The sequence below is a fragment of the Oenanthe melanoleuca genome, chromosome 8, assembly GCF_029582105.1.
Source record: "Oenanthe melanoleuca isolate GR-GAL-2019-014 chromosome 8, OMel1.0, whole genome shotgun sequence".
Taxonomy (NCBI): domain Eukaryota; kingdom Metazoa; phylum Chordata; class Aves; order Passeriformes; family Muscicapidae; genus Oenanthe; species Oenanthe melanoleuca.
In genome coordinates this window covers 13,280,696-13,299,566 of record NC_079342.1, presented here as the reverse complement: position 1 = coordinate 13,299,566, position 18,871 = coordinate 13,280,696, and the positions used below count along the sequence as shown (strand labels likewise).

The 18,871-nt window shown below is 41.9% G+C and overlaps 1 protein-coding gene across 2 annotated transcripts in view; it reads right to left on the bottom strand.

Annotated features, from left to right (window-relative positions):
* Nucleotides 1-1,060: 1,060 nt before the first annotated feature.
* Nucleotides 1,061-18,871, bottom strand: part of DDAH1 (dimethylarginine dimethylaminohydrolase 1) — a 54,123-nt gene continuing 36,312 nt past the window's right edge. Inside the window, exons 1-6 of one of the 2 annotated variants that reach the window (XM_056497481.1) lie at nt 18,133-18,151; nt 16,803-16,902; nt 15,652-15,725; nt 14,949-15,068; nt 5,728-5,871; nt 1,061-5,531 (exon numbers count right to left, since the gene is read on the bottom strand). In XM_056497481.1, the coding sequence (XP_056353456.1) occupies nt 5,415-5,531; nt 5,728-5,871; nt 14,949-15,068; nt 15,652-15,725; nt 16,803-16,893 (546 nt within the window). In that variant the 5' untranslated portion in view covers nt 16,894-16,902; nt 18,133-18,151 and the 3' untranslated portion in view covers nt 1,061-5,414. Of the gene's footprint in view, nt 5,532-5,727; nt 5,872-14,948; nt 15,069-15,651; nt 15,726-16,802; nt 16,903-18,132; nt 18,152-18,871 lie in introns of those variants that run through there. The other variant, XM_056497479.1, reaches the window with a different exon arrangement.

The window sequence follows — 18,871 nt, the reverse complement described above, 5'->3', positions numbered from 1 at the left end:
TTTCTAATTTTTAATCACTGCTATTTAGAAACAAATTCAAGTAAATTGGTACCAATTCTTTCCTGTAGACATAGGTACACATGTAAATGAAGTAGTTTAAAATATTAATTGAATCGCACTAAATGTATTCACATTAGGCACAGCATTGATTTAAGTATATTAGTATAAAATTCATACTTCTAACCAGTGTTGTAAAGTAAATATAAAGGCTGTATTTAGATCCTTTGTCCCTACTTCTCTGGCAAGAATAATAGATTATGCTTTGTTTAAAGTTCTATTATACTAGCAAAACACAGTTTGAAAGTGATGTAATTATTTTGCTACAGTTTAATAATTAATTCCTACTCCATTAAATTGTCTTGGGTTTCTTAAAAAGCTGTAATAACAATACGAGGCCCTGAACAAGTGACTCCTGGCTGCCAGGAGATGGCACTGATGGCCCACGAGCCCTCACACACCCGCAGTAACTGCAGGGTCTCCCCTGCTCCTGGATCCCAAAATCATCACCTCTGGCATTGGAGCCCAAGGCTGCGAGCAGAGAGTGGCCCCAGGAGCACTGGATGTAGCACACAACTGGAATTATTTAGATATAAAACGTGCAATTATCTGCCATGTCAGCTCAAAGCAATGTCTGGAGTGCAGTCACTCTCCTGAGGTTGTGGGGGAGAAAAGACACAAGAGTAGGTAAATAATTTAACCCTAGTGGAAATGCCACTAAACCTTTGTAGCTTCACCTTTTGTAAGTTACAGTAAATACAGAGAAACAGACTGTACTATGCTAACACCTGTTTTGTTACCTTGGACAGTAATAAAATTAATCATGACACTCACAGGCAGTATCTCCTCTCTACACATTATTGATAAATGTAGAAGCTAAAATTATAATTTGTTTTTTAAAGAGTCAAGATCTCCCCTAACAAAACTAAGGGTTTTAGGGCTAGTGTCTATAATTTGCTTTATTTCTAGATATGTAATAAGCTTAGAAATAAGAAGACAGCATGAAACAGTATTAAATACATATACTTTCAGTTCTAAAACAAGAAGCACAAACTACACAGGACATGGTACAACTGACACTTTATTCCTTCATGATGGAGATATATAGTATTGAAACTGCAAGAATCACAAAAAAAAAAATCAAAGTGCAAACCTCTATTAGAACTGATTATGGAATGTATTGATGTTTTTGGCACAAAAAGTGGGGAGTTATATACTGCAACAAGAGTTTAAGTTTAATGAATGTAATATTCTGTGCTCAGTAGTCACATTTGTGCACTGCAGAACAATACAATGTAAAACAGTGACTAACACAATTCACATACAACTCTATACAATTTACATCACACGTCCAGTTAAAACTTCTCTGAAAATACATGAGGTCCACTGATACTTTGTTCACAATCACTTAACAAATACCATTCTTTAAGCAGGCTTATCTTTTCAGCTTCCTTATTGATAAAAGCAAAAATAGACAATCTTAAATAGTAAATTCTTTTCCTCAAATGGTTCCATGTGGGTATTAATATTTTCCATTCATTTGGCTCTGACTTCATTGATAAAACACATATGAAGCTGAACAAAACCAAAAGCTCATTTTTTTGTGTATTTTCCAATTTGCTGTGAACGAACAGCATTCTGTAGACTGGATTTTTGCTTTCAAAACTGGACATAGTGGTGCCTGTGAGATCTATTATTATCACATGGAAATCAGCAAAAAAATCAGAGCGTAGCTTCACACAGTGGCATCTATTTAAAACTGAATATTAGCATGGTAAACACAAAAATACATAAATGGAAGAATTCAAGTTTATCTCATAAGATACAATATGCATTCACATTTTCATTACAGAGAGAGACACTGTATTCACATTCTGTTGAAGAAAGAAACCCACATATCACAGATCTCCCTAAACTCTTAGAAAAGATAACATCCATGGAATATCCATAATGCACATTCTGGTTCTTTCATTTCAGCTCAGCTAAACTGATTGCTGAAAGGAAAAATCCTTTGATGAGTAATTCAAGCCCCTCTGCTGAGCTATTACCACAAGAACTTCTGTACAAGTCTGCTCTGTTATACAGCCCGACAGTTGTTATCAAGAGTTTTATGTGGGAGCTATCAGTATTCAGTGTCTCATCTCCTTTTTTGGTTTGGGATTTTATTTGTATTAATCAAGAATGATGATTTATATCAGGCATCTGAGAAATGTTCTGGTGACAAAATGTACAGGACATGCATTAGATACACGAGTCACTGCAGAAATGTCCTCACAACTGAATTCTTTGTTTGGGCAACAGAAAAATAAACAGCAAACAGCAACAACAAGAAGCATTTGGCATGATTTTAGTTCTTAGTACCATACTGCAAATACATAACTGAACTGCTCACAATATCTTCCTCTCTAATGCCAGAATAAAGATTACCAGGAGAAGCTGTGAGGTGAGGGTGATCCCACTGACCAGCTTAGGTAACTTTTGGCATCAGACTAAGATGTAATTTAGTGCATCTATGTTAAGAGGCTGTGATTCCTACTGAGGCTGAGAGAGAAAGCAGGTGTGGTTTTAGAGCACCTAAATTTTGTGCCTGAAGTTAGACAGTTTGAATACAGCAACTGAAGGAGTTCAGGTCCCTCAGTCGCTGCCTTGCTTTCTGTGTACCAAAATGCAGCCCAGAAGCCAAGGAAATCTAAATGGCAAGGGATGGAAAACCAACCTTTCTGTCTTCACAGCTGTTTCTCAGCTCTGAAATCCCAACTCCTCCTCTCCCTCCCCTAGTGAGTCAGAGGAATTCCTTGTCACCCATTCTAGGCTTTCAAGGACACAAAGCAGTGTCACCAGAAATGGTTCCTTTTTTTCTAGAGGAATCTTAAAAAGAGAAGTCACCCTTGTTACTCTGTGGATCTACAGCTCCTGCTGTCATCCTTCCAGCTCAAAAGATCCAAAGCAAACCCCTTAGTTTTTCCTCTCTCCTGGCAGCTGCTCAAGGAGGGAGTGAGTTTAGGATAGTCCATCATGGCTTGGGATACTGTGGAGTGAACAGTGAAGAAGTGAAGAAAAAGTCTCAAGAAAGAACTGAGGCAACAGAAAGCAAAATCACTTGGGATTAAAAGGTATGGCTTGATGAGCAAACTGGAGAGTCTGAGGAAGGAGAGAGGTGAGACATGAGAGAGGGTGGGAGAAGAAAAATACCAAAAAACCAACACTACAGAAATATTTAGTGATAAATAAAATAGAGATCCTACAGCCTAACACTCCCAGTGTAGCTGGATGCTCTGGCTCCCACCAAGAGGAGGGAAGAGGGATGAAGGACATGGATGGGGGCCAGGCCCCAGGAGGTACATGGAAAAGTTGGGATGGGGGGGCTGTTTCATCTTTGACAGCTCCCACAGCTGCACAGGCTTTTAACAAAGTTCAGCTTGCCTTTAGGAGCTCACAGCTCAATACTGCAGGGCCACTTCTTGGCACAAAATCTCTGTTCAATGTCAAGTTGTTTTGAAATGTGTGATACTTTATCAAATATTTAAAGAGCACCAAGGGAAGGCAGAGAAAGATTCCCCACTGCAACATTTACATCCTTAGAGCCTGATCACCTGGCTCAGGTTTAAATGATGGTGCATGGGAATGGAAGAGACAAAGGGGAAACATTAGGATAACCCTTTGGGACAGAAGAGTCATAAATAAAAAAACTCCCCATGTGCTGTTTGGCTGGCTGAAGAACTTCCTTTGGGCCACACTCTTTTCACATACAATGTATTCACTCATCACTGCTCTCTGCCCCACGATACCTGGTGTCATCACAACAAACAGTGCACCCACGAGCATCAGGTGGACTCTGGCAGCTGCCAGGGGGTTTTCCTCTCATTACCACTGAGATATGTCAGAGAGAACCTATGAGTACTGGTGTTTCCTTCCTTATGACTGCACAAAACAGCATGCAGGTTTCCAAAGGAAATCCCAGTGGGCATTTGGTTAATACTGTTTGCTTTCCTGCAGACCACACTGGCCAAGCCCCCTCACTCACTTCCTACTGTACCTCAGCAACATGCCACAAGTGGTTCAGGAAAGGTGGAGGAGATGTCTAGGAAACTGATAACATGTTCAGACTATTTGTCAGTCTCTGGAGAGTTCCCACTACTGCCTCTGTTTGGGAATTGCTCCCATCCTTAGTTTACAAATGATTTAACAAGAAGCATGTGAATACAATGGTGTGTGCTTCACTTTGCAGTGGTGAAAAAAAAAAAGAAGCTATGACTCAATGGGTAAACATGTTGAGGAATTTGCTACAAAAATTATATTTGCCTTAACTGAATACCACAGTGAATATTCATGCCGCTAAAAAAATATAAGATGGTTATTGTTCCAAGGAAAACTGTCCCAAGGGCAGATAAAGAAAAAATGACAATCTTCCAGGAAAAAATAGCTTCCCTTATTCATGGGCATAATCCAGGAATAGCTGTCCTTCAACTCCTTCTATCAGCCTTTTCTTTTGAATTTTGTTAGTAAGTGGCCTCTAAAAGAGGAGAAAACAGAAAGGAGAAACAAATTTTAAGATGCAAAGAGATTTAACTCCCCCATACTTTAGATTTCTTTTGTATCTCTGCATTTAATTTTTGTGGTCCAGAGGCTTCCTAGGATCTGGCCTTTCTAAAAATTCCTCTCCCATTCTCACCACTTTGAAAGTCATGGTCTTAGCAGAAAACTGGGACCTGAATGTGCAGGAGACAACTTGTGTGGTTGCAATATTCTCTTCTTCTGTCATGCAAGTTTCACAGTTTTCCATTGCCCTTGAAGGCTCCCATCAGAGGAAGTTTTTCCAAAGCTGGCACCTGATGTCTGAAATGGATCCCAGCCACAACTCTGGCCAGCAGCAGCACTGTGATGTGGCCAGGACAGAGAGCACTCTTCCAGCTAGTGCATGGAAAGCTTCCATACCACAAAAGGTACTTGGTTCCTGAGCCCACTGAATTTGCTTCAGTCCCCCTAATACTTTGCACCACTGAAAGTCAAAGACTGAGGAAGGAAAAAAAACAAGAGCAGGGAAGCAAGAGAAGACAGGAGGGAACAGTGTAAAGACAACAGAGGTGCTCGAAATACTGAGAATTAGCTGAGTTTCATAAAACTTTCACAATGATATGTTAAATCACTAAAGCTAAGGGTTAGCCATTATAATTGTCTTCTGCTAGCCCATGGGACTAACTTACTTCAGAGTTATGTGCTCCCAACAAACCCTACATCCACCTTAAATACCATCTGCAAGGACATAATAAAAATTCACAATGCAAAAAATTTGTAAACAAGGGTTAGTAGCACAGTGGTACAGTAGATTGTCAATAAAAACAATAAAAGTGTGGATACAGATTCGTCTACCTTGTGTGTAACATTATTGCCAGTTACAAGGGAGGGATTCTGTAAACTCATAATTCTGAAGCTTTGTTAATAAGCACAGAGCAACAGGTGAGTGACCCATCTACTTTCTCCAGTTCTGTGTTGGCTATTGGGATCAGCATGTGGTCCTTCAGCTTTTCAAATACCTGTTCAGGAAAGAAAATGTAAGGGGAAAACATTACACTTTACAGTTGTGTTTTCCCTTCTCTCTAAGTATTTAAAAGCGAACAGACGTGGGTTTGTCAGCAGAGCCAAGCCACCCCATCGCTGTTAATCACACACATCCCAGTGCAGCAGGGGAGCTGCCAGAGGCCTGGCTGGCAGCCCTGGGGTGGCTCTCACCTTTGCACTCTCTGGGTACTCCTCAGGGGCCCTGTGCAGCAGCACGTGCCCTTTGCTGGGAATGTTCAGGTAGATGCAGTTCGCCGCGGCATCGTCAGGCACTGTCAGCTTGTCGTAGCGGTGGTCGCTCATCTGCTGCATGGTCTGCCAGGAGACAAAGTGCAGCTATTCAGATCGAACATGTTAGCAGTCCCAAAGTCCCAGAATCTTCAGAAATAGCTAACTGTGATTGCCAAGGCAGTCAGGGGCCATTTCGCTATGCAGCAAGTACAGGTATCTCCTTTTATCTCTGCTTTTATGGAAGAATCTACTAAACCTAACTGAGAGGAGCAGGAGAAAACCTTTGTGCAATGGTTCTTGCAAGCAGCAGGATTAAGTAGGGCATTTGGTAAGCATCCTCTGTGGGGTCTTCTCAAGGAATGCACATTGAGTATGCGAAACTGCTCCTGACACTGATTGAGACTATAGGTGCTCAGCACCTTCAAAGAAAGCAACCATTGTTCAATATTTATATAATGAGTATGAATTAAACCAAACAGGACAGGAATGGTTCCCAGCCTGGATATCAGCCCAATCTTAATTCTTTTCAAGGACCTCCGTTCTGCTTTGCAAGCAGTTACTCTTTCACTAAGCACCTGTGCTGGGGAGCGAGCAGGCACGTCTGCGCTAATCCTCGTTCCCAAGGGGACAACACAATACCCGCCCTGCAACACAAGAGCTGCTGGCTTCAGAGGTTTGGGTTATAAATATAAGGCTCATACACAAATGTAGACCCTGGCTGGCTGGAATTTCAGAGACAGAGACTCTCAGGACACGACAAGCATGCAATCCCATGTTTTGGATCAGATCGGTTTTAGCAAGGATGGGAAAAGCCTGAAGACAAGATGCCTGACTCCCAATTGTAGCATTCCAGCTTTACTTCAGCTTCAGCCTCAGAGAGACCAAGAATAGCACAGAACTGAACAAGGCTCAAAGCCCAACACTGGTCCTACTGAAAGACTAAGCAAATGCAAGTGTTTCCATTTCCCCCCTAGCCCACCTGTGCTCCCACACACATGGCAAAGATGCAAATACAAAGAAAAGGCTTTTTTTTTTTTTTTTTTTTAGCTCAAAATATTCCCACTAATATTATCTCTAGAAAAACCTGGTCTTTTATTAGCAACATTTTTCAACTAAATTCCCTTCTCAGGGAGAACCGAGAGATTTGCATTACGTAAGCAGAAAGCAGACTTCAATTTCAGGCACAGTTAAATTTGTCATTATGTTGCTTCCAAGGTCATTCATCTGTACTACTTCTCATTCAATAAAAAACTACTACACATAGCTGATTTATAACAGGGTCTACAACATACTGGGAAGCAACAAAGAACTCATGCTTGCCCACACCTATGGTAAGTAATTCCTTTATAGGTCTACATTTTTCATGTCCTAGCCTGAGTCATCCACATCCCGCGGAGAACATGAAACTCACAACAAAGAATGCCATGCATTCTTGAGGAAGTGTTATCAGATTGTCATTTCTTGTTCCTTCTCATGTTATGAAACTCTCCCAAGTTCCCAAGGACACATCTACCTCCATAAAAGGTTAATGTGTTTTTCTGGGCAAAAATCCTTGCACCTTTACTTCACCAGATGTAATTTTGTATTTTCATATGCTTAGCATAGTTGATTTTCTTTTTAATAATTTTGTTTCTGTTATGTTGCCAAGATGTGTTTTATTCTGCTTTCTTTTATGTTGCAGACATCCTGCACACAGTGTGGCTCTTCCACCTGGTAACCAGAATCAGCAGACATGTCCTCTACCTGCAGCTTCCCTTTTCCTTCCCATATAATGTTTTTAAGTCTTGACTACAGAAACATTTATTAAATCTACACTAAAATACTTGTATCAGTAGAAGAAAAGCCACTATGGATTTCCCTAAGCTCCTGAGCAGCTGTTCTTTCTCTACTCCTTGTTGGAAACTGAATTCTGATATTGTAGGTTTTCTGTAGGAACATCAGAAATATATTATGAATCACTGTGAAACACTTCCATATGAAATTATGAAAGAATTCTTAAGCAGAAGGGTAAAGACAAGCTTCCCATTCATTTGCTTCTGCAAAATGCTGAAGTGGGAACTACAGCAGCAAGCAGAAATAAAGGACAAGTGGCAGAGCTCTAGTTCCCAAGGACTGGCTTTGGGGAGCCTGGGAGATGGTGCCAAGGGCATGTTAAGAGACTTGTTTTCAATATTTAAAAGCTCATGATGGCTGAATTAGTTGAGAAACAAATGAGAAAGCCTGAGTGAGAAAGTGAGACAAAGCAGCACAGGAGTGGGAGGACACAGCTCAAACTGTGATAGAGGGGCTGGGATCTCAGCTAGCTGGAACAACACCACAAGAAAGCTTTTATTACTAACTGGAAGTTTGACAATACAAGATTACTCTCTTCCTCAGCTCTTAAGATAAAAAGGAAACTATATTTGCAAGCTTTCATTGCTGTTATAACTATGCCTGACTGTTGCAGTAAAATTTCAAAAACCACTTACTTGAGAGAGTGCCCAGGCAATAACACCCCAAACCTGCCCCACAGGGAGGCTCTGGAGGCAGCAGAAATGCACCAATATGACACTCTCAGGGCACTTTACAGACCCATGTGGTTTTCTGTATTTCTATTATGTGAAGTCATTAAGCACATTTGCCTGGCCAGACTGACTCCAGGGCAGAGAAAAGGAGATAAAAGCAAGGTCCTTTGATTGTATTTTCTATCAGATACATCCCAAAATATGATGCATTTATAGAGGCTGGCTTTCTGTCCACAAATGTTGTCCAAGCTACGTTAAGAGCCAGGCCTTTCCCACTTGCCCAGTTTTTCTGGGAATTTTCTTCAGCCTGAAGAGGGTAATTTTCACTGCACATTCTCTCAGCCCTTAGTCATGCTTTCCTTATGTTGAAGTCATTCACATAGCCTAAAATGCCTTGCCTTTTCTATAGTTTTTTTACAGTGTGTCCTCAGACAACTGAGGTAATGGATAAGCTAAATAATTCTAACTATGAAGCAGCATTATGCACGAAGGAAAATTGTGTACACATTTCAGGTCTATTATCACTGACAGATGACTGCATGCACTTTTAAAAGAGGCCAAGCCTAGCTACAAATTTTCCCCCCCTCCATGAGGAAGGCCCCAGTCTGAGCCCTGCTGCCTACTCACATCCAGACTGCTGCAGGAAGGAGCGACCCAACCCACCTGCAATGCACATTTTTATCTCCAACTCCCCATAAGCAAAACCAAACATACACTGAATGTTCCTTGTTCCTCTTGCTAGCAGGGCACTGAGCACCACACTTAAAAATGCCTGTGTGATGCTGACAGACAAGCCCAGATTTCCAGGGTTTGATGTTTGTATTGATCAGCCACTGTTCTCCTGACCCCTAACATTTTAAAAGAAAAATCAAATCTAAGCTCAAGTTAAGGGTATGTAACTTTCTACCTATGGGATCACTCCCTCACCAGCTTTCAGTTATCCTTTCTTAAATCCTTCAAATCAAAGTATTCTTAAAAGAAAACTATTCACATCAAACAATTTAAGATATTTTTTCTATCCCACCTCTTTTCTTTCTTTCCAAGCACATTAAACTTTGGCCTGTTTGACACTGATGCTTAAGCAAACTTTGGCCTGGGATCCAAGAGAACGAAAAGTGTGAGAAAAGATTCAACTACATCAAGGTTTCACCTACAATGACAAAAATAAAGTATTTTAGTGGTGCAGGGCAACTAAAACTGATAAGAAGAGTAACAGCAATAGGCAGTCACATGCCCCCAGACTGGATGGGAGTTTGGAAGACCAACATGTTTCTTTTCTGCTTGGAGGGAAGACCACTTGTCTGGGAACAATGCTGGGCTATGCTGTTATGCAGCAGCGGCAGAAGACGAGGACAGGCACTTGGCCAGTCCACTGCCATCTGAAGGGACAGCTGAGAAAGGTAAATTGGTGCTTGCTACCTAGAAAATACTGCTGATTCCCAATTCTGCTTTCTATAAATTCTTGCAGCACCCAGCAGAGCTTTTTTAGTGCTGCATGGCAGGGTGTCTCTAGTCTCAGGTGAGAGGTGATGGTGGTTTGAAACGAAGGGCCTGTGTATGCAAAGTGCACTCAACAGACAACATGCAGATGCACCACAGCTTTTTCAGTGGCAAAATGGTGTTCTCCATTTGGTTTTCAGCTGAGCTAGAAATTTCAGCAAGCTCAGGATCCCACTTCTGTAGTAATGAACAGCCAGAGCACATTATTTCATATGTGATGTTCAGAATAACATCAGATTAACATCCAGAATTGTCATTCTGTCTGTCCTGGCTGTACAGCATTTTATACTGAAACCGAAATCCATTCACTGATTCAGTGCCCTGACTGTCTTTAAGTTCTTTCCTCATTTCTTCACATTTAGAGAAACAATTGCACTGGAGAGAGAAAGCAGCAGCCTTTGGACTCAATGCAAGAAAGTGCAGGACAGAGTGGAGCTGATGAGCTGTGCCACAATGCCATGTGCCTCATACAGGGACTCAGCAGCTTCTCAGAGTTTCCTTGAAAGAAAGCAGTGACCATGAAACACTTGGCTAGGCTGGCCAGAGGGGACAGAAGAGCAGAGCTGGAAAAGCCAGCGACCTTGCTGGAATGTCAAGATCTATCAGGAGTGTCCCCCTGACATGCAGACAGGCAGAAGAGACAGCGTAGTAGACTCAGTAGGAAGGGGCCATCACAGCCACTGTGAGCAGCATAAATCAAAGGAGAGTGCTCTAAGCCTTCTTGTCAGGCACTGAGAAGTCTGACAGAGATACAGGATAGGACAGCATAGACCTGTAGCCACAAACTACACTGCAGATGTCTCTGAAGCCAGCAGTGCCCCAGTCTGCCATGGTCACTACGCCAAATTCCTCAGCCCATCCACAGCCAGAGTCTTGCTTGAATTTCCGCCCACCACCCACGGTCTCAGCAGCTGGGCTTTGGGCTTTGCCTCCCTGCTGCACCCTCTCAGTCATGTTTTCCAGAAGGAAGAGTTTTTTAAGCAACCTGTCCCACCCTGCTCCTCGGCTTTTCCTGGCGCGGGGCCTTTTGCATCATCCCTGACGCGATGGGCACCGAGTGTCATTCGAGGGCACACCTGCACTGCTCTGCCCCCCCAGCCACCACCCCTCAGGGCCACACTGTCACCTGCCTGCCAGCTCGCCAGGACCACTGCAAAGGGAAACCATGACCTGAGAAGGAGAAAAGGAAGCGGATTACGTGGGCTGCTGTTGTCAGCCGAGAAGGCAAGAGCAGGAACATCCTGTCGTTTGGAACCGGAACCCAGGGACAGAACAGTCAAAGGGGAAAAAAAGCAGCAAAGGAACAGAAACGTGAGTCCCCATTTACACAAAGCAAATGGCATCTTCTGAGTCAGCTCTGACCCAGCTCCTGTGGCTGACAGCCTCACTGGTGAGGAAAAGCATGTATTGAAAGGGACACCGTCCTCACCCTCTAACAAACAAACAAACCAACCCGACTAATACAATGATCTCTAGTCTACAAAGATACACTTTTGAGTATCTCCCAAAGAGTCTTCTGCACATATGCAAACTGAACAGCACTAACACTCAGATAAGTGCAGTGTCTATTACATAATCTAAAATTAATTCAAAGTTAAACACAATTAGTTGACTTTTTAAAGTAGGAGTTTATTTGGCAGTAAAGACCTACATCCTCTGAGATAATGAGTACTCCTAATTCATAAAGTAATGAAGAATGAGAAGCAGATAAAGTACATAGAATTTTATAAGTTGATTAATTTATTAATTGATTATAAACTGATTAATTTTCCTATCTACAAGGCTGAGAAAAGCAAAGTCTCAGTTTTTAATGTTTAGCCTTAAGGGGAAAATTCTCAACAGTTCTTTGTATTTCACTAACCTTTCTTTGTTCCCACACTACAAAAAAGTCAGCATTCATCTGCACTTTCTGCTAATTCCCTACCTGATGTCATCTTCTTTGGGTTATTAATATTAGTAATGATTTCCACAGCAACCCATTGTGATAGCATAAATAGAGGATTATGACTTCATGTGGGGAATAAGCAGAGGCACAAATGATGAATTCTTAAGGAAGCAGAGATAATGTTTTCATGCAAACTTGTGCATTACTAGAAAACAAAGTTGCTATACAGGAAAAGCAGATTTAGCTGAGCCTTTTCCTGCTGCATGGCAGTAGAGGCTGTTTTCTAAGAACACCAGAGATGAAAATTTCCCTTACGTGTCTGGAGGCACTTCTGTGGCAGAGCTGGGAACCCCTCTGCTTTATCCAGGCACTATAACCCTCCTCCCATGCAGGGAAACAGTACTCAGCTCTTCAAAAGCTGGCACATTGCAGAGACTTCAGTTACACAAGATGGAGTAAGAACAAAAGGCATTTAATCAAAGGAATGAGGGCAACTGCCAATGCCAGAACTACTCCTTGTGCTCAAGTCTTTAAAAGCTCTGCTCTGATCATAGCTTGGATACAGACCAAGGGCACAGCTACCCAAAGAGACTCCTTTCTATATTATCCTTAAGATGTGGTTTTGATGAGCCTGTCTTGACCACTGTCAAAACAGCTGCACCAGCAATAGCGTCCTCCAGGGAATAATTTAGGGGATGAATGAGCAGCTCCACTCCCAACAGAAGATATTGAATGAGAGTCAAGAACAAGGCAGGACAATCAAGTCCAAGCTTTTATTGAAAGCAGGAGGAAAAAAGGAAGGTATATTGCTAAAGTCATGGCATTGCACTACTGTGGATAGTCCAGCAGAGTCCTGACCATAAAGAAATCCCATTGAATGATGAGGCTGGACTCTAAGATACCAAGGAGCAGCACCTACTGGGACAAGTCTATGAGGGGACATGAGTTGTCACACAACCAGCTGCATCACCTGCTCTGCCTCGCACCCTGACTCACAATGCTGCTCAGTCCTGACATCTGCCACAAATGTGGCTTTTCTGGATTTAGTATGGAGCAAGAGAAAAAAGAAAGGAGTGTGCAATGGATGCTGTGTCACAGCTCCCATCATCACCTTGCCTAGCTTTTGCCTTTGCTGCTGGAACCTGAACTGGATTATGTCCTGGGCCAGTTCCTGCTCTTCTGCTGTCCCAGCAAGACCCCAGGGCTGTGTCTCTTGCTGGGAAAAAGTGGTGCAGTGTTCACTGCAGCACTGCCACATCAAATCCCTACATTGGGACTGGCACTGTCACAGCCCAAATCTGTCCTTATTCATGTTCACAGCAACTCAGTGCATGCTCAGAGCCCAAAGGTGACATGTTTATAGGAAAACCTGGCCTCACCAAGGGAACTGAAAAATAATCCCAGGCTTCATCATCTCAACAGCCATGGCTAATGCTCAAATGTGGAATTACAGGGTCGGAATTATAAACAGGTTTAACTACAAGAAGGAATTAAATGCATGCTGAAAACAGCAGAGGGAAGTTAAAGTTTCAGATGTGATAGTCACCAGAGGCCCCAGGACTTTCTGCACTTAATCTGTCTCATTCTTTCACCAAGTTTCCTCAATTGCCACTTTTCAGCTGTAGTCCAAATAAATGCACTACACTAGCCAAAACCTGAAGAGGATTTAATGGTTAAAATGTAATTTCTGATTTATTATCTGCTTCTAGCATGTGGCCTATTATCCTAAACTCTGTGGATTCATTTCCCAGCTCACTTGCAGTGCTTTACATTACACATACTGCACTGCATTCACCATCAATTGCACTTGGCCATATGTGAGCAGCAGATGCAATTTCTTTTTCTATTTTTAAAGTATTGTAAGGATACATAAGTTGCACCAGTAAGAACAATCAAGAAAAATCTATTTCAAACAAGACTGTAAGCAGGTAAATCCTGTTTCAAATGTAAAATGTTAGCATAGCTCAATGTAGCAGTTGCCTAACATGACATGCAAAAACAACTCAATTACCAGAGATGGTTAAAGACAGCTCAATCATCTTGCTTGTATGATTGCATTTCCAGTCATGAAAAATGGCAACATGAAGGAGGGGTTTAAAATAACAAGCTATTACAATAAAGGAGTGGCATGCTGAGCTGTGCCAGGCAAAAGACTGTGCAGAAGCTCAGGGGACTGTACTGCCACAAACTCTGCTGGGTAACAGGAGAACAGCTGACAGCACTGCCACAGTTCAGCCGATCTGCTGCAATCCAAGGAGCAGCTCCTAATTCCAAGTGTCAGTGCCTCCAAGATCCTCTTGCACTGCATTTCCACAAGACTGCAAGAAGCTGATTGCCAACTGATTTTTTTTTTTTTTTTTTTTTTTTTTTTTTGCTTTGGTAGCAAGTTAACAAATACAAATATATTGTCAAAAAGCAAGAATTTGAATGTTAGGGGAAGCAGGTAAGGAGCAGCATTGCAAATGCCCTAATTTCCAAGACAAACAATTTATCCATTTGTTTGCCAACAATTTCTCTGAAGAGATTTAGACTCCTGAAGAAACAGCCAGATCCAGCTGGGTGACTCCATATGTTGCTGTGACACAGCTGCCTGATGTGACCTGTCAGCTCTCTAGGAGCATGAGAAGAGCACAGCCTATGGGACAAAACCCTGCTCCAGCCCAGACTCCCCAACCTCAGCTGGCAGGCTGTGAGCAAAGTTATCCTCAGACACATGCAAATGTGCTGCTAAATGTCCAGTGCAGAGAAACACACTGAAAACTGACAGAGTTGATTTATTTTTTAAAATATATCCACCCACAATCAGAGCCTGCTAGATTATCTTGTCAATTATCTCGTTCATTTAAAAATGTATCTGCTTATTACTTTACCTTGATTAATGCTGGTGTTTACTTGATGGTTAGTTACCAGAAATATTTGATCAAGTTAGACAAAAAATGTTCTTGGTTACAATAGCCAAATTGATGCACTGCAACATGATTAGCCAAGCTGTGCAGAAGGGTTTAATCAAACTGATGAGTTCTCAGATTAGCCCTGGATCAAATTCAAAGTGCAGCACTGAGAAACCAGTATTGTAGTTGAATTTTGCTTGTGTTTATAAACACTCTATACAAGTGTACAGCCTCTCCCTCCTTCTTTATGACAGAACTTTTACTTCCCCTCTGTGAATTCTAAAAGACAGTTTTCCTCATGGGAAATGGTTTCCTTAAGCAGATATTTTTAAAAGACCAGAAAGAGATATGTTGTCTAGAACATTTTCTTAGGTGCTTTACCTTAAGGGCTTTCTGTGCAGCTTCACTTGATCCAATAGCAATCAAATTTGGTCCAGCCATGCTGCAAAAGCTCTTCAGATGCAAAGAATCATGAACAGGGACTGTGGAGACAGCATAATCCTGTATGGGAGTAAAGAAGGGTACTATAAATATTTTTAAAGTGTCCTAGTTCCATAATTATATGGAGACATTCCATAATTAATTTTACTCTCTGCAAATTATCAACCCCAGGGCACAGTGTCAACTGTTCAAAAATGACACTCTTCTCTGGACCAGCTCATCTTGTCTGGAGACTGGCATAAAATTCAGGACATGTTTCAAATTGTTGCAACCATAAAGAAATACATTAAAATGCATAATTAAACAGTAGGAACATAAAACCTCTCCAGGGACTGGCAATAAGAACACAGGGCTGATACATGAGAACATGAAGAAAGTGAGTGTTTATGTGTTCTCAAAAAATAACAGCCTCCCACTATCCAACTAATTTTTACGAAGCAATCTCACATTTCTGATCCAACTTCAGCATATATCACTTTACAGGATGGTCAAACCTTTTCAGCTACTTGTACTTTTGGGGGTTTTTTTAATCAGGTCTTAAATAAAGTACATGAGTATGACAAACATCTTGGCCAGTACAATTGTTCAATTAGTTCAATGAGTGACAGCTTATATTTCCTGTGGCATGAAGGAATCTACAAACCTTAAATGTGTCAGCCAGAATTTCTGCACCACGTTGATTTGTCCGCCTGGAAAGACCTACGAAAAATTCTCTGCCTGGAATGAAAAAGCACACTAGCTTTAGAGACATTCTGAAGCAATCTTTCCTGGATTTTCATGTTCCATATTTCTTTCCTCAAGCTAAGTAGTTAAACTGAAAATTCAGCATAAAAGGATGCAACCTGCAATTGTGAGCTGATAATCTAAAGCAATTAATCTTTTTCCAGAGGATACATTTAACCAGAAGCATAAATAGCTTCCTCTTCTAAATCTCTGCAGTGGTCATTGGGTCAGGAAAGACAACAGCTGGGCTGGATTAGTACATCACTGATTGACCATTTCCCTCTCCCTCTGAGATTTCCTCTGGTCTCAAGGCAGATCTGCAGTCATCAGCATCCTCCAGCACCAGAGAAAATCAGTGCTGGATCTGCACTGCCTTGGAAAGGCTTCCCTCCCTGGTCTGCCTCTGGGAGACCCTTCTTTCCCTGTGGTGCTCTGAGGCAGGCAGCCAGTCTGCTGTGATGCTGATCAAAACAAACAGGCTTATTCAGCACAGGCAGGGAGCGACCCTGTGTGCAGCCAATGTGAGAAAATGCCTAATGGGTTTAATGACATAAAAAACACAGGCAGTATCTTCATCTTTGAAGTCAACCATGCATGTAAGGTGACTGGCTCATGACATCTGACAGGCAACTCCACCACATCCTTGATAAACTAAAAATGCATTTTTCTGCATTTAATTCATTGAACTAGTGACAATTGTCTGCATAAAGCTTTTACAAGTCCTGAAAATGAGTCTGGTGAACGTTAGCTGCTTGTAATAAGAAATATGAAACAACCCCAGACAGAAGACTACTGAAAGCATATTTCTTATTGGCACTTTACAGGTTGAAATAAAATCAGTATGCACAGTGCTGTTCTTTGTAGTGTGTGTGCTGCTACTCCATTTATTCAGGAATTAGGCAGGACATTGAGGGTTGCACTAAGAACTCATCTCTCAGCTACCTTTGTGACATTTAGTAAACAACTGATTCAGCAAACAACAGCAATGACATTTTATTATGATGGTATCAGATAACATGCAGTCTTTAAGGTAGTCAGAACATGTAAACAGCAAATTCACTACCATTATACCTGTGAATAAGACATCTCCACCATCCAAGGTTGCGTTTTCATCCACCATCTCAACTATATTAAGGTTGAGACTTTCCAGTACTCTCTTCATGGCTTCCACCTGTTTAAAAGAAAGTTATTAAGGACATATTGTACTGCTGAAAAATTTTTAAAATCTGCCAGAAATACATATAATTAATAAGAATTAAAGCCTTTTAATGCACCTTTAGCAAGATGGGTGGCAGGGTCCTTAGTGGCCCTGCCCATCACAGCTCCCCACCTGTCTTCAGAGGCCTCTGTGGTCTGGGGGGATGGGTTGGCAAGTGGCAGAGGTTAGTAAACATTCAAATTCCTTATGGCTTTACAATTTTTCTAGGCACTAGTTCTCCTTGCATGTCTGATCCACCCTGCTTCAGAATTACAAGACATTTCATGCCTACACATTATGGGGCTAACTGCTTGCTGTGGAGAGCAACACACATGGCTGGAAGTCAGAACCTGTTTCCTGCTGAAAGAAACTTGTATTAGGAGCAGGAAATGCAGCTTCAGGAGGTTCCTTCTTTCCAGTAAAGGCTGCTGAGGATGGCTAAAGCACAATCTGTTTCTACAGAGGCTCATATCACTGGCCATCCAGAACAGGAGCCAACATTTGCTCTCTTCAAACATCTCTGTGGTGCCTTGTAAGCCAAAAGAAGGACCTACACACAATCAACCACTCACCAAAAGCATAAATCTATAACTTGCAGAACGTCAATAGAAATAAGAGCTCATGCACAGAAACCTGTGAACGTGATCCCACACAGCAGCATCTTCCTGTTCAGTGAAACTTCCTCACCATGATTAACTAGAGGTGCCCAGAAAGCATTAACAAGCATGGAAAACACAGTGAACTCTTTTTACATTTCTACATGTCCCACAGGTCATTCATCTATTTAAAGTGCTAAATTAAGCATTTCTAGAAAAACACATGGGAAGCTAAAACAGGTGACAGCATACTGGTCTTACAGCACTATATAACAGAAGCAATTCTAGCAGCCCTACTCCTGAGCTCTGCCAAACTACACCCACCATAGCAGAAGAAGGACATTTGATGGTGAGAGGTCTTTCAGGCTCACTGTGGCAGCAGCACACAGTTTGGTGACACACCTCCCTAAGAGCAGTGCTGGCTTTAGGGAACAAGGAAGGACACAGACATGATCCACCTAAGCTGCTTTTTCCATGATTCAGCAGTGTAGGATTTGTGAGTGATCCCATTTAACCCTGAAGCCCAGGCTCAAAAGGCAAGGGCAGGTCCCCATGGGCTGTCAGGACAGGTGATGTAGGTCTGAGTGGGATACACTGGGGGCAGCACCTTATCTGCTCTCTGGAGGTTTCTCTTCTTCTATAGCATCTTCTCACTCTCCAGCCACTTCAGAGAAAAAACCCTGGACGAGCACACTGTTAAAGCAGGTGTCTCAGTTTAAACTTGTGAAGAACACAGGCAGATCTGCTGCCTGCAGAACTCTGATGGGTTATACTGCAACTCAGAACTGTATCTGATAGCAAGGGATTCATCCTCCCAGCACAAAAGAGCATCTAAGGCCTTGGCATGCAGCCTGGAATGAGCCTACAGCCTGCTTTTTACAATTAACACTTCCTTTTTGCTCCTCTGTCTTTCACCTGATGCTAAAATGACTTCAGGCAGAAACCTGGCACTCAAGAGTCTCCAGTAGAAAGACTTCATCTTTCTTAGTCTTGTTGCTTTACCTCCAGCATTCCTTAAAATTAGGTTTATAATGAGGATTGGACCCATGTGGTGTTTTAAAAATAAACAGGGAACAGCTGAGGTAATATTGGAAAACTGCTGTTGTACAAACATGACAACATTGCATAATGTTTGTATGCTGATAGCAGAATGATTCCTTTTGTCTGTGAAGCCCAGTGGGTTTTACTGTGCAGGTGCTACATGCATAAGAGTCAATGGACCCCAAAGAAGAAAACAGTTGTTTAATATGGAGTAATGGAGATGCAGCATGGTAAAAGCAGGGTTCCATTCCAAGAACACACAGATTCACTCCTTTGTGCTGACATGAGGCAGACAGGCAAACTCC